The 14,720-nt window shown below is 32.0% G+C and overlaps 1 protein-coding gene across 2 annotated transcripts in view; it reads left to right on the top strand.

Annotated features, from left to right (window-relative positions):
- LOC129223346 (guanine nucleotide-binding protein G(q) subunit alpha) overlaps nucleotides 1–14,720 on the top strand; it is a 200,617-nt gene that overhangs the window by 164,952 nt on the left and 20,945 nt on the right. For both annotated transcript variants that reach the window (XM_054857916.1, XM_054857917.1), the window contains exons 3-5: nucleotides 1,706–1,860; nucleotides 13,406–13,534; nucleotides 14,258–14,387. In XM_054857916.1, coding sequence (XP_054713891.1) covers nucleotides 1,706–1,860; nucleotides 13,406–13,534; nucleotides 14,258–14,387 — 414 coding nt within the window. The remainder of the gene's footprint in view (nucleotides 1–1,705; nucleotides 1,861–13,405; nucleotides 13,535–14,257; nucleotides 14,388–14,720) is intronic.

The following is a 14,720-nucleotide window of genomic DNA, read 5'->3' as shown; positions in this document are numbered from 1 at the left end:
TTTTTGACATGTGTGTAGTCCAATCTCTTCCTATTTTTCCTACTTTTTTAAGTGATTTTTTTTCCTATTTTTCCAATTTTCGATTCTTTATTTCCTACTTTTACCCCAAAAAAAACCACTTTGCTGTCTGCAGTTGGTTGTATTGCTGATTTAGTGTCCTATAAAAGTATCAAGTTGATTTTAAATTGGAGCCTTTGTCTTTTTGTATGAAAATTTTGTTAAGTAAAAGGTGATTTTAAAAAGTTCCCACGGCTTCTTGTTACTAGATAGCATTGATGTATGTATATCTGGCAACATTAATGCTATCGCATCAGATGAATGTTTGTTTGACTGGTGACATTTCAGGCTACTTTTTTGTGAAGTAGCCTTTTGTGAAGTACCCCCCCCCCCTTTCCCCAAGCAACAAAATATAACCTAAAATTGCATTTTGGGCACATTAATTTCTAAAATTTGTCCCCAGACACTCTACTTGAGCCCAAAAATTGTACTTTAACCTCTGTTACCACTTTTCACCTCCTCGAAACCAGAGATTGGATCCGTCTTTGAGTGTATGTACTCTTAATCAATGCTTCGAGGCTGCCATTTTGTCAAGGAGTACTACTCTTTTCAAAATATTTCCTGAACTACAACCTTTTAAACCTAGAGTCGACATACATTTCATGAGACTCTAAAATTTGTACTTTGCAAAGCTTTATACCATATTACTCTGCATTATACATCATGCCGCAAAATTAGGGGGTCACCAGATTTTTAATAACACCCTCCTGATCTTTTCCGGCATGCCGGAAAAATAGAGGTTAGGAGAAAAGAAAGATACTATAAAAGATTTTATATGTTCAGACTAAAAATGAATATCAGTTCTATAAATATTTTATTAGTATTAATAAACATTTTAATTTTGTAAAAATATTTACTAACAATCTCATTTGTTATTTTAACAAGGAAAATATTGTTTAATAACGAATAATTTTATAAAAATTAAATTAGAACCAAGTAAGCAACCATTTAAGCAGTAATTTACCGCCTGCTAAAGAATTTGTCATAGCTATTCAATAACTAAAAAATAAACTTGCCTCTCTAAAAGGAACCTAAAATAATTTATTTAAAAAAATTATAAACAAATCGCAGTGATGATTGCTTCCAAATTGATTACTTTATTGGCATATAATTAAATCCATTCATAATGACTTACCATAAATAACAAGCACATATTATAGGCAATACATATTTTTTTGAAAGAAGGTTACTTTTAGGATTTATTTATTTTTTTCCTTACAGTCGTTTGCTTTCTGATTGGAACTGAATGGGGAAATTTACTTTGTTTTGTTGCAAAATAACCTTGAATTATCCGGCATGCGGGAAAATTCAAATTTCCTATCATGCTGGTGAACTTTGCATTTTCCCGGCATGTCGGATAATGCAGGGTAATACAGTAAATTGCTAGCAGGGTTCCTGATAGAGTGTGAGGATTGCACACTTGTAAAAAAATCTCATTTGCAAAATTTTTCAATGCAGGGCTTTCTCACAATTTTTTCACCTTTTTTAAATTGAATAATAAGATTTAAAAATATTATCCCTCTCAATTTTGAAAATCTCACTCTAATTTTAACAGAGGGTGAGATTTTCTCACCCACGTTTTTGCAAGTTAAATTTTATCAATGAAATGAATGAATGCAACATGCATATTTTTTCTTTTCTGTTGCAGGATCATGCAGAGCTTGTCAGACTGGTAGATTACGAGACTGTCACTACATTTGAGGGTCCTTATGTGACTGCCATCAAGTCGCTGTGGAACGATTCTGGCATTCAAGAGTGTTATGATCGCAGGAGAGAATACCAGTTGACGGATTCTGCCAAATAGTAAGATAATCTTTAGAAACTTTCATTTGTTTCTTTCATTATTTCTCGTTATGAATCGATAACACAAAAGCTTTTTCTTCAAATCGAGTGATATCTAATGCTCATGAGAAGCATTCCTAATAAGTGTGATTCTGAATTTGCCAATATTTGATTCATCTCTTGCCCGTTCTGCTTTGGATTTTCTTTTCCTTGCTCTTAAAAAACTACATACTTTCTCAATTTCTCGCATTTGAGTCTTACTTCTACCCTACTTCTACTTTTTTCCTGCTTCATACATAACTTTCCACTTCATGAAATTCCTTGAACAAAGTAGAGGCAGAACCGGGAGATCAGGAAAAAATCGGGAATTTTATCAACAGTGCCGGATCTGGCTACCCACTGTGCGAGGGAGCCCATGTCCTACAGGGGCCCAACAGCCCAAGGTATTGCCAACAAATATTGAAAAAAACTAGCACCAAGACTTATTAACATTGCAAATATATACTGCTGGCCTCTGGAAAGGGGCCTTTCAGATTTTGTCTTTCACGGGGGCTCAAAATTTGGATCCGAGCCTGTGAACCTGTAAAAGTAAAGACCACTCTGAAATTACGTTAACTGCAAATCTCAAAGTTCCAATTAGATTAAAGTCAAAAGTAAAAGTTTTCATTTACACTATTAAAAGTCTTGGTTATTTTCTTTCAGCAGTACAAAAACTTGCGGGGGGAGGGGGGGGGGGGGGGTCAGAAAGGACAATTTTTAAGTCCCTTCCATTATAGGGAATGCCTCAAAGTAAAAGCAAGAAAAAAAAATCCTCTTACACAAGCAAAAACTGGCAACAAATATTTATTTAGCTTTTTTTTCTTGATGATTTCTTCACACTCATCAACTCACAGACAATAAATATCCAATTAAAAGTTGATTTTTTTTTCTCACTTAAAAATGTTTATAACTTTTTTCTGGATTACAGTAGACCCTCGTTTTACGCAGGTTTATTTTACGCGGTTTCGATTATACATGGTTATACATCTGACACCTTTATTTTATTTTTGGCCGATGAGTTTCGGTTTTACGCGGATGCGGCAATGCAAACAGATAAAATTTTCCCTTCATTCAAAATCCAAACTCCTAAAGATTGCAAATAACGCGTAATCAACTGCATTTTGGCGTGCTAATATTTGAGCTTGGGCCACTGGAGACATTTTATGTGATTGGTTCCAGAACTCTTTCCAGTAGTAAAGTTATTAAACTCACTCAATTCAGAACTCACTGGAAGAAGAGCTTTTAGGAGTGACAAAGGTGACCAAAACCAACGAGAATACCGGCATTTGTGACACTCAACTAAAAATATTCAAATTGAAAATTTTGACCCATTCCTAGACCATAGAAATGATCTTTCTGATTTGTTAGTGAAGGAAGATTCTATCATGGAAATGACGCAAGTGATCATGGATGCATTAATGCTCTGCAAAAGTGACATCAGAGGGTCATACCATGTCAATTCAACCAAAAACATGGCATTTTGACACCCACCGACACGGATTTTGATAAAACTTAGTGAGTTTAGTCCTTTAATGTAGAAAAGTTATCCACATCAATTTTTTCTTCTCAATCTGGTTTAGTTTTCATTTTACAGCCAGTTGAAATTTTGAATGTTTAGTTATTTTCCAAACTATGACGATTCTGCTCGATGATTGAAAATAATTTGTATTTCATTCATTTTTCAGCCAATTTTTATGAAAATTTAGAGTAATATTAATGAAAGTATGAGGATTTCAGAAAAAATATTCAAAAATTCTAAGTAATATTTTAAAAGTAGAAAAAAAAATATTTTCATAATTTTTTTTCTAAAAGTATGAAAAATGTTAAAGTCAATATCAATCAAAGGGAAGATGATAATCAAAAAAATTCTTTTTTTCCTGATGATCTTAGATTTGTGTTCTGCCATTAAAAAAAAATAAAATTAATGGCTTTTTCAGTTCTTTATTATTTTAGCTTAAAAATGTATCTGCTTCATTTTTTTTTTATTTAATTTTTTCATTTATTTATTTTTTCACACTATTATCAAAAAATGAATGTATTTAAAAATATAAATATCTCAATAATTTGCACATGAAATGCTCTTAATTTTTATTTTGATCTCAAAAATGCTATTTTTTTTTACAAATTTCATTACTAGTACACTAGTGCAGCCAGAAATACCTTCTGGAGGGGGGTTTTGGACCAAAAATCCCTACTGGAGGGTTTTTTTGGATCAGTAATACCTTCTGAAGGGGATTTCTTGATCAAAAATATCTTCTGAAAGGTGTTTTTTTTCATCAAAACAGTCCTTTCATATCCATAAACTATTGTATTAGGATATGCATGTATGTTAAAACCAATGCCTTTGGGGGGTTCCCCCCCCCCCCTTCGCTGCACCACTGACATAGTAGCCTATTCAAAAGTGTTCTCTTCTTCGCATTTTTCTTCCAGCTTGTGAGATGTTCTCCTACTGCAAAAATGAAACACAAATCCTTGTTCATCTACACGTTTCCTAACCAGTGGTTTGCTAACTCCTAGGGGTTCGTGAGGGCTGAAAGTACTCTTTCATTCTGGAAATTTTCCTGAAGGGCCCTTCAAACTCCTTCATTTTGGTTTTAATTCCTTCAAAACTCCTTCTTTTTTAGTTCAAGACTATATAATTTTTCTCTATGACAGTGACTTAAAATACTTCAATCGACAACTTAACATCGACACTAGGGCAAAGGTATATTTACGATTTTGATGTAGTAATTTCGTGCATTTATTTTTCTCATAAAGATGTGATTTACAAATTGAGCATATGAGTCATAAAAGTTGAAGGTAAAAATATTATTAGATGACTAAGACATTTCATAAGTGAAGTAAAACATGCTTAAATGGTGCTTAGCTATTTTTTCAAGTTTTATAACAATTGCTTTTCCCTCCACCACACTCTCAGCAGCATAAGTCAGTTTGTCTAATTATTATTTAAATATTTAAAAATACATAAGTAGATGTACTATATAAAGCAATTGTGTTAAAGAAAACAATTGTTTAGTAAATCTCAGTTCTGACAATGTAAAAAGGGTCATCTATGTTTGATGCCATAACTTGAGAGGGAGCCGGGTTCATGAAATTGTGACAAGGGTAAGAGAAAGAGTGATAAAAAGTGACATCACACAGTTGTTACAACACTATGTTATGACATGTGACAAGGAGTAGTAAGGTGAAGTGGGATATTTTGTGACAAAGGGGAAGGGGGTCAAATAATATGAATAAAAGTGCAACATCATTTAAGGACAGCCCATTAGTACTCCTTCAAAATCTCATTTTACTCCTTCAAAACACCTCCAAAAATCCTTCATTTTATTTCTGAAATTGAGTACGAACCCTGGTTTATAATTCATTTGCTGTTTATACACATCATTTATTCATTTGTCTCTTGCAAGGCACGGGGTTCTATAGAGTGCTGAAGAAGTTACTTATGGATACAAGGTATATGAAGTTGAAAGCATATAAATACTTTCGTTTTCTCAGTAGCTTTTGATCGGAAAATTTAATTAAACTTAATGGAAACACTACATAGAGCATATGCGAACGCCTGCTTCACTATTAAAGTGGGGCAGGGAGTTGCTGCGTTTGTTAACAACAATTTCCTATGAGCTTTTAATGATGAAAAAGAGAAGGAATGATTGGCAACCCAAAAATACATCAGGGATGGGAAAAAAATATTTTTACTTAAGAAAACTTTTCTGGGTGAAACTTGCTACAGTGTGAATTACACAGTTAAAAAAAAAATCAAAGGAATAAACTATGCAACTTGCTTTGTGGTGTATGTAAAAAAGGAGTTCATGAAATTTGTCCAGATGGAGTTTCTCTTAACAAGTGGGCATACAAATATGTTTATTGATAAAAAAAAACCTTTTTTAAAATATCTGATTATTAAAGCAGTTCTATTGTTTTTCAAAAATAAAAGAAAATTCTTAAGCACTCAAACTCGAAATTGCAGTGAAATGATAAATATGCACCGTATATTCCTACCAAACAGCTAGATTCATAGTCCTGTACAAAAAATAAATTTAAAGACTGTTCTAGAAAAAGGATCATATTGTTAAACTGAGAGTTTCTAAAGGGTATTTTCTAAAACTATTCCTTAATTGCCATCTGATTCAATGTTACAAATAAATATACTGTTGAGTCAGAAAAAACTTTTTTTTTTTAATTTGATATCCCTTTTTGATCAATGTTTCAAGGAGCAAAAGGATTTTCCCACACACAGAGAAGCAAATTAAATGCTGAACATATAAGTAAGACTGAAACTGTCAGCTATTTGAGTCAAACTTTGAGATACTCTAATTCCACTACTATTGCAGTAAGTTGCATTTAGATGTTCTGTGTGCTTAGAGCTGCTTATGTTTACCTATTTTAGTAAGAAAAATGGAAGATAAGTGCAGTGTGGGAGAGTTGACATTAACTCATTATCACAAATGTAGTCATGGAGTACACAATTTATAAAAAATGTTAATGATTTGTCTGAAAATTTTCCTAAAGCTATGAACTGAATCAGAACAAGAACTCAAACTACGAGGCGTGTTTTTAAAGTAAGTTCCGTTTTTATATAAAAAAGGAACGAGTGCAGATAGAGCTAAGTAATTTAGTGCACAAAAATCTACCACCCTTACGCTATTTTTCGACATTGCTCCCGTGATTTTCCAAGCATTTGTCATAGCGTGGTACAGGTTTTTGTATACCTATTCGTACAAAGTTACCGCCCGTTTAGTCAACCATGAGGACTCTTACAGGGCTTTGGCTGGGGCGTTTTTGAACATCTTCTAGTGTGCCCTCACCTCGCCCGCAGCATCTTTCATTTGTTTCGGCATCTAAAGTCTTTCCAAGGTGGTCTATGGCACAACAGCAATAATGAGCTCAGAGAACATGTTATCCCATGGCTGACTACACAGGCGGCAATTTTCTATGAATAGGTATACAAAAACCTGTACCACGCTATGACAAATGTTTGGAAAATCACGGGAGAAATGTCAAAAAATAGCGTAAGGATGGTAGATTTTTGTGCAATAAATTTCTTTGCTCTATCTGTACTCGTTCTTTTTTTATATCAAAACGGAACTTACTTTAAAAATACGCCTCGTATTTGTCTGCATCACAAAATATTTGTTAACAATCTGAATACTTGTTAACAATCTGAAGCAGTATGGTGTGGAGGTGGACCTACCATTGGTCCAACGAATACTCATCACCAATGGCATGCCTGGTCGAAGGCCACGCAGGAAGGCCAAAATCACCCCAGATATGGCAAAAAAAAGACCTAGTGGTCTCTAGAACACCTCTTGAACATATTTGGCCCAGTGAATCCTTTTCTTTGCCGTATCTGGGGTGATTTTGGCATTCTTTTTGTAAAAAGGTATTTTGGTCTCACGTACACATAACCAATGCTTTCTTGCGTGGTGAGAGGTCAAGCAGCTTACTTATTCACCAAAATCGATGTTCAAAGTAAAAAACATGAAAACAAACACAAACTGTTCCCTGAAACCAGTGTGCAAAACAAAATTACTCATAAACTTGTTATTTTGGTGATAATAGGGCAAAATACACGAAAAAATACTGTACGCCATTCACAGCTGCAGACAGTTTTGGAAACAACAACAGAACATAATGGTGGTTGTTATCAGATAAGACTCAATGCTGCCAAGGAGGGGGAATTTAAGGAAAATGGGAAATTTTGTGGCAAAATAATGTATATAGTACTTTGACTATTCTCTAAAAACATAATTAAACTTTTAAAAAGGATCTAGAGGTTATTTTTTAACCAGAATAATCGATTTTCCTGTTTTCCGCTCCTTGAGTCTAATAAATTTCACACCTCTGTATGTGAGAATTTTTATTTCATGGGTGTTAAATAATTAACAGTATGTGAAGCACAAGTTAGAGTTAAATTAATAGAAAAAAAAATCACATGTTGAATTTATTTAGATAAACAGAAAATAGGATGTCTGATAATTATAGGCACTTCAGCTTGGGAAGCATTGTTACAATGTTAATATGAAGTCGCAATTTTATTACTACTTCTAGTTGCTTCGAACACATGGTTCTCCATCGAAGGTATCAAGTTTTACATTACCTATGGGGAGAGTTCATAAAGGATTATATCATGCTCGCTGTGTCGCTCATTTTCATGGCTCCCATTTTCATGTCATTTTCGTGCTAGCTGTTCCCACAAGTTTTCTATTGAATTTAAGTCTGTACTAAGCAATAACTAGTTCGTGAAATTTTTATTCATGTTAAACCACGTATTTGTTGAGTTAGAGATGAGTCGGCACTTTGTCTCACTGAAATATAGTGGTTGGTCCTCGCAGGGGGGCAGGGGAGGATTTCTTTTTTGCTTTTCAAGCATCAAGTATTTTAATAAAATTCTTTTTTTTTCTGGGGGGTGGTTGAATTTTCGATTTGTTCCAACTAAAATGTGTATTTTAATTAAATTTATTTTCCTTTTTGGGGGGGGGGAGGATACTTTGTAATATTGTGTATTGGCATAGATTTTTTTTAACGGAGGATGATCTTTATTTATTAATTTTTCCCCCAAATCACATTCATGTTTTTTTTTTTTTTTACTGTAAGGCATATTTTAATTAAATGTATTTTCTTTTTAATATATTATATATTCCTTTTAGTATATTTCCTTTTAATATGGGGGGAGGGGGACACTTCGTTATAATTGTGCAATGCATTCTTTTTAGTTTTTTTTATGTGAGGAAAAGGGGTGTTCTTTATTTACTTTTTCAAATCACATACATGTTTTAGTTTTTTTTTCTTTGGGGAAGGTTTTTTCCCCCGAACTGTAATGCATATTTAAATTAAAAATTATTTTTTATTCAGATCTTATTCCTTGGAATATTCCATGGATGTTGCATCTGTATTTTTTTGGTATTTAGAACTACTGATAAGTGCTAAGAGATTAAGACTGAAAACTTAAATATGAGAGTGGCATCCTTGTTTAAGCAATCACCCCCTACTATAACATAATAATTTAAATTAGCATTACATAAATTAGCATAATAATTTACATTGCTGTTGTTTAGATTTATTTTTTTCACTTACCAATTGCTTTTACCATGGTGTTAACCATTTTTAACCATATAGATTTAGCTCAAGGTCCCTTTTTTTCTTTAGTGAAAACTGAAAATCTGTTGGAAACCCTGATACTGAGCTTTAATGATTTCGTTTTTGTATAAATGAATTTACTTAAACAAGAAGTTGTGAAAAATTTGTTAATAAATAAATTTTTCACTTTTGAAATGAATTGCACTCAAGTTTGTCCATTAGTTCATTTTTTACTTCACGGGGTATTCTTGCAGAAAGAAATTTGGTCCAGAAAAATTGTCGCAGAAAGTAAAGTAAAATTTTTCCACAGAGCTCATTTCCAAAAAAAATTGGTGAGTTTGATATTAAATAGTACTATTTTCTTCATGTAACAAGGTTATGAAAATTTTTATGAAGTCATGAAAAAGTTTTGGAAAAGTCATAGAATTTTTATCATCCAAACAGAGTATGAACCCTGACACTAATGTACTTCTTGAGTTTTAACAAAATAGAAAAAAAAATGTTTCAAAGATCTTAAATAAACACACCTTGCTTTTTACTATAACTGATTGTGGAATAATTTAAAATACCTTGACTAAGTTATCTCATGTCTGATTTTCCTCAAGGTTTGTAGATTGAATAGTGAAAACTACACTATCCAAAAAGCTTCCATGTGAATTATTTTCTGCAAATAACACATGTCTCAAATTTCAAATAAACACAATATTTTTTTTAAAAATTAACAGCATTTACAAACAGTGGGACAGAAAACATAATAGAATGAAAAACATTTTTTATTATCTTCTTACAAAAATGTTTATTATTTCTTAATCTATATAAAAAAAAAAAAAAAAAAAAAAAAATAGAACTGGTAACATACAATTTGAAAAATGTCTGGATTAAGTTGGAATTCAGTAATAAGAGATTTGGAAAATTAAAGCCCTTCTGTAGTATTGCGAACCAAAATGAAATATAATAAAGTAAAATGCCAAAAATGAAGAAAGTGTAGTAATTAAAAAAGAACAATAAATTTTATCACTTGAGAAGTAACTTGGCCTAAAATTTTGGTAATCATTGAAACTACAAAATCTGAGACTTCACCAATCTTGAGTTTCATATTCTTAAATACTTCTCTTCAGAAAACGCTAAATGTTAACTAATTTTTCAGCCTTTTTCCACCCCAAAACGTTTTCTAAATTTTGCCTGTATGTTCCCACAAGTAGAAAAACTTCTGGGTGTTTCTAATCATTAAAATGCACCACTTTGAAGGCATTTCTTTAAAAAGATCAATTACCTTTTGTAGAAACTTATACTATCAGGAAATAGCTGACTGGCTTTTATTTTGAAAGCAAAAAATGCAGGTAGTTTCACATCTTGCAATTTCTTTCAGTTTTGCTTCGATTTTACTTGCAAATTTTCAATCAATATACCATAAAGAATTACGATAAGAGCTCATATTGATAAAAAAAAAAGTTATTTTATTCCATTTTTTGACTACAGCTTTCTAAAAAGTCATCAAGAAAATTGTCTATAATATTTACAGTAAGAATTATTGATTAATTTTTTTCAGCTAAACATAATCCTTTCTGAAAAATAAACTTTTGCTGAAGTTTTCCCTGCAAATGCCCCCACCTTTTGTCTTTTAAAGACAGAAAAAAAAACGTTTTAGTTGTTTGCAAAGACCCTAGGCGCATGGGTTAAAAAAAAAAGAAAAACTTTTTTCCAACCCTTTTTAGCTGCGCCGGCCGACTAGCAGGATGTAAGGTTGCCAATGCATCACAATATAGAAATTCTTGCATCCCCCAGCCATAATACAGACACATTTATTTCTGTAGATAAAGTGAAACATGCATTTTTAAAAAGTAAAATATGTTTGCAGAAAGTAAGTTTTAAATTATTAATGAGCAGTGTAAAATAGCGCCTTTAGTAAGATTATTTTAAGCATACTTCAGCAAAACTTATAAGTGACATTTATGTGGGAAAAAAATCAATAGTATACAAAAAGACTTATAGTTTGTGTGGAAAAAAGGAACAGATGAAAAGCTGATATGGTTTAAAGAAAGATTTAAGTGTGTCTAATGTTTCAAATTTAGAAATGTTTAAGCTGTCATCTAATAGTACGCAGATTGAATTTGAGTGCCTCTAGAAATTGGAAGGGTTCGTTTCATTAAAAATTGATTCAAAAATTCTGAATCTCTTTTATTGCTCTCAAGAGTTTAGATTGTTTTACTTAGGCTTGAAAACCATAATTTTCTTTAGAAGGGAGAGGGTTGTCATATATATATATATATATATATATATATATATATATATATATATATATATATATATATATATACTAATTATAATAAAAGTGAAAAATATTGAAAAGACCACACCAAAAGCCCATAGATGCGCAACGCAGCAAAACTAAAAAGCCAAGTAAATATAAAAAGTATACAAGCCAAATAGCAAGTTTTAAGCAACTTATACGAAAAAAAATGATGAGAAAAAGAAAAATGTATTGCATACACTGGAACTTAAACACTCTCTTTTAGTTTGTAGTTAAATTTTTTTTGGTCTTTTGACCAAATTTATTGAATCCTCCATTGCTGATGAGCTCTGGATTCATCCTTTGTCTTTTCCTATTAAATTGCTGCTTGTATTTTCCTTTTTCTCATCATTATTTTACATATAAATTGTTTAAAACTTGTTATTTGGCTCATATACTTTTTATATTTACTTGGCTTTTTAGTTTTGCTGCATTGCGCATCTATGGGCTTTTGGTGTGGTCTTTTCAGTATTTTTCACTTTTATTTTAATTATTATGTATATATACAGTGTTCGCGCTCAACTATCCATAACCTGAGTCCCAGGGACCCATTAATGAAATAGATTTGGGTCCTTTGGTGGAAAAAATGAGTCCCTTAAATTTTAAACAGAAAATCTTACCATATAAATGAATAATATAAAAAGGTTAATACTTGGGAAAAAAACTTTTTACATAGTGATTTAAAAAAGTTATGAAATAAATTAAATTGGTTTTATTTTTTATGATTATCATTGTAAAATTATTTTCAAATAATACACTTGCAAGACTTAGTTATGTGAGAAACTATTTGGTCAGTTACAATGAGATAATCACACTCAAAATTTACTTAAAAAAAAATTAAAGTTGGATTTTACCATAAAATACTAATCAAGTGCCTCTGATTGATCAAGCAGAAAGCACTTCCTTTACCTTTATTTTCCTGAATTTTTTTCTAGATGAAAATACCAACCCCCCCCCCCTATCCAGCATGAACTATCATCAAGTATCATTGGGAATTACACAGAAATAGAAGAAAAAAATCGCAAGCGAATGAACCCAACGCAAAAATCGCGATCCCAAAAACCGAACCATTCTCTCACATGAGTGTGAAAACTGCTCATTTGCAATCTTAAATCAGTACATTTGACTTAATTTTGACTCTTTCAAAATATCTGTTTTGGTTTCCGTGCTATTTTTAAAATCGCGCCATTTTGAAAATGGCGCGGGTCGATTAATACCTGACTTTTGCAAGTCCAAATAAAAAAAAACCCATCAGAAAGAGATGAATTACTAGAAAGAGGACAAGCTTAAAGTGCTTTTGTATAAAGTTCAAGTATTCATAAGCAATTTAAGAAGAAAAATGTGTGTAGTTCAGAACTTTGTGTTCAGCGCGATCGGGAAAATGTTTGCTATTTTTTTTTCTCCTATCCTGTTAATGGGGATGCATGATTTTCAAAAATAATTCTGGTTACATGAGTGCAAAATAGATATGCTTTTACTGTACAGTTGTCTTGTATTAATCCTGATGATTACATTGAAACCACACTCTTACTTTTAGTCTTGATTGCTGTTTTCAGAAAAGATAAAAGTTGAGGGAGAGCTTGTTCTTAGAATACAGTTTACAGTACAATGGACTATTTATGTACCTGCAATATTTTGCTCCCTGAGCTCAGCCCAGGAGGTCACTGTAAGTTCCAGTCTTATCACTAATAAAACTCCATTGATTGGTCAACAATAGGGGTGTGTTTGAATAGCTGATAAAGAGATAGGGTCATTTTAATTCCTTTCTGCTGATTCTCCTGGTTATTGAAGCTTAAAAGCAATTACTAAATGGGTCTTCAGCATTTTCCACAATTTTTTTTTTTTTTTTCTTTCTTATCTTTTGGGTTTTCTGGGTCCCCAGGACCCGAATTTTCGCGGAAGTTGCGTCCCCTTTCCGCGAATTTGCATAAAAAACCCGCTATAGCTCGTAAACGCGAGCCCTGATATATATATATTGAAACTTTTATTTTTGTACTGCTATGTAAATAAAGCAATAGTTCATCGTTCAATAGTGTCATCATTTTCTTGTTGTTTCAAGAATTTTTTTTTTGGGCCCTTGAAAGGTTTTAAAAGTAGTAATTGTGTCAAGGAATAAGTATTAAGCTTATATAATTTACATTATTTGTTTCTTTCTTTTAGCTATCTCACAGATATTGACAGGCTGGCAGCAACAGACTACTTACCCACTCAACAAGACATCCTCCGGGTCAGAGTACCCACAACAGGCATCATAGAATACCCTTTTGACCTTGATTCCATCATTTTCAGGTGAGTAGTACAGGCTTGGAATTGTCCCGTATTTTAGCAGAAATCAAAGGCTTGTTAGATTGATCTGTTATGAAATTGTGATTTAAAAAAAAAAAAAAATCTAGGGGAGCACAGGAGATTTTTAAAAGAATATTTAGTAGTTAAAATGAATATTCATTATTTCCAGCACATATAAATGAAAAATAAATTTGTTTTAGAAATTTGCCAATGCCTAATTTTTGTAACGAAATTGAGCAATGTCGGATTTAATTTTTTTCTTCATATCAGAATCGGCATCTTTTATTTTATTTTTCACTATGAATCACTGGCTATTATTTTTCCATTTTATTCATCAAGTTCTATGCTTAGCATTCACAATTAATAATAAAACATTCAACATAAAAGCAAAGAATGAGGTAACTGAAAATTGCAGTTTGAAAAAGTAAAAAAAAACTTCTTTTAACCTTTTAAAAAAGGCAGTAACCTACGATTTGGCAATCTGATGCAGTTAAAAAATGGCCTAATACCACTAACTTTGATGATACATCCTGTCTGTCCTGCAGAGCATCTCCGCTAACCTAATGATAATGAAGGTTGTGATTTTTCTCATTGAACAATGTGTTTTTACTTGGGAGTTTCTATTCAACTAGCTGTAGTAAATTCGAAAGGTATCAAGTTAGTTTGTAAGTTTTAGTCTTTTCAATTCTTCGTTGATCTGCTAATATAATCCTTTCCCCCCTGTAGAATGGTTGACGTTGGTGGCCAAAGATCTGAAAGAAGGAAGTGGATTCACTGTTTTGAAAACGTGACATCTATAATCTTCCTTGTAGCACTAAGTGAATATGACCAAATTCTGTTTGAATCTGATAATGAGGTATTTCTTAGTAAATTATTTACTTTATTTTTGAAAACGTTAATTTAATTAATCATCTTTTCAACTTTTTCTTTCTGTGTTTGTGTGTGTGTGTGTAGGTTTTTGAGAGGTTTTGCTCAAAAGAGTTGAAAAGTTTTGTTTAAAAGGTTTTTTTTTTCTTTCTTTTCTATACTAAATGAATATAAACTAAAAGTATTTTTCACCAGTTATTATTTTCTTAAATGATAAAAAAAGAAGCAAACTTTTAATGTTTAATTTCATGAAGTTGTGCCTGAAACTAGGTAAATTTGAATTAATATTCAAATCAAAATCAAACCTATCAATTGAAAGACC

The sequence above is a fragment of the Uloborus diversus genome, chromosome 5, assembly GCF_026930045.1.
Source record: "Uloborus diversus isolate 005 chromosome 5, Udiv.v.3.1, whole genome shotgun sequence".
NCBI classification, from domain to species: Eukaryota; Metazoa; Arthropoda; class Arachnida; order Araneae; family Uloboridae; genus Uloborus; species Uloborus diversus.
This window is presented reverse-complemented; position numbering and strand designations above follow the sequence as displayed.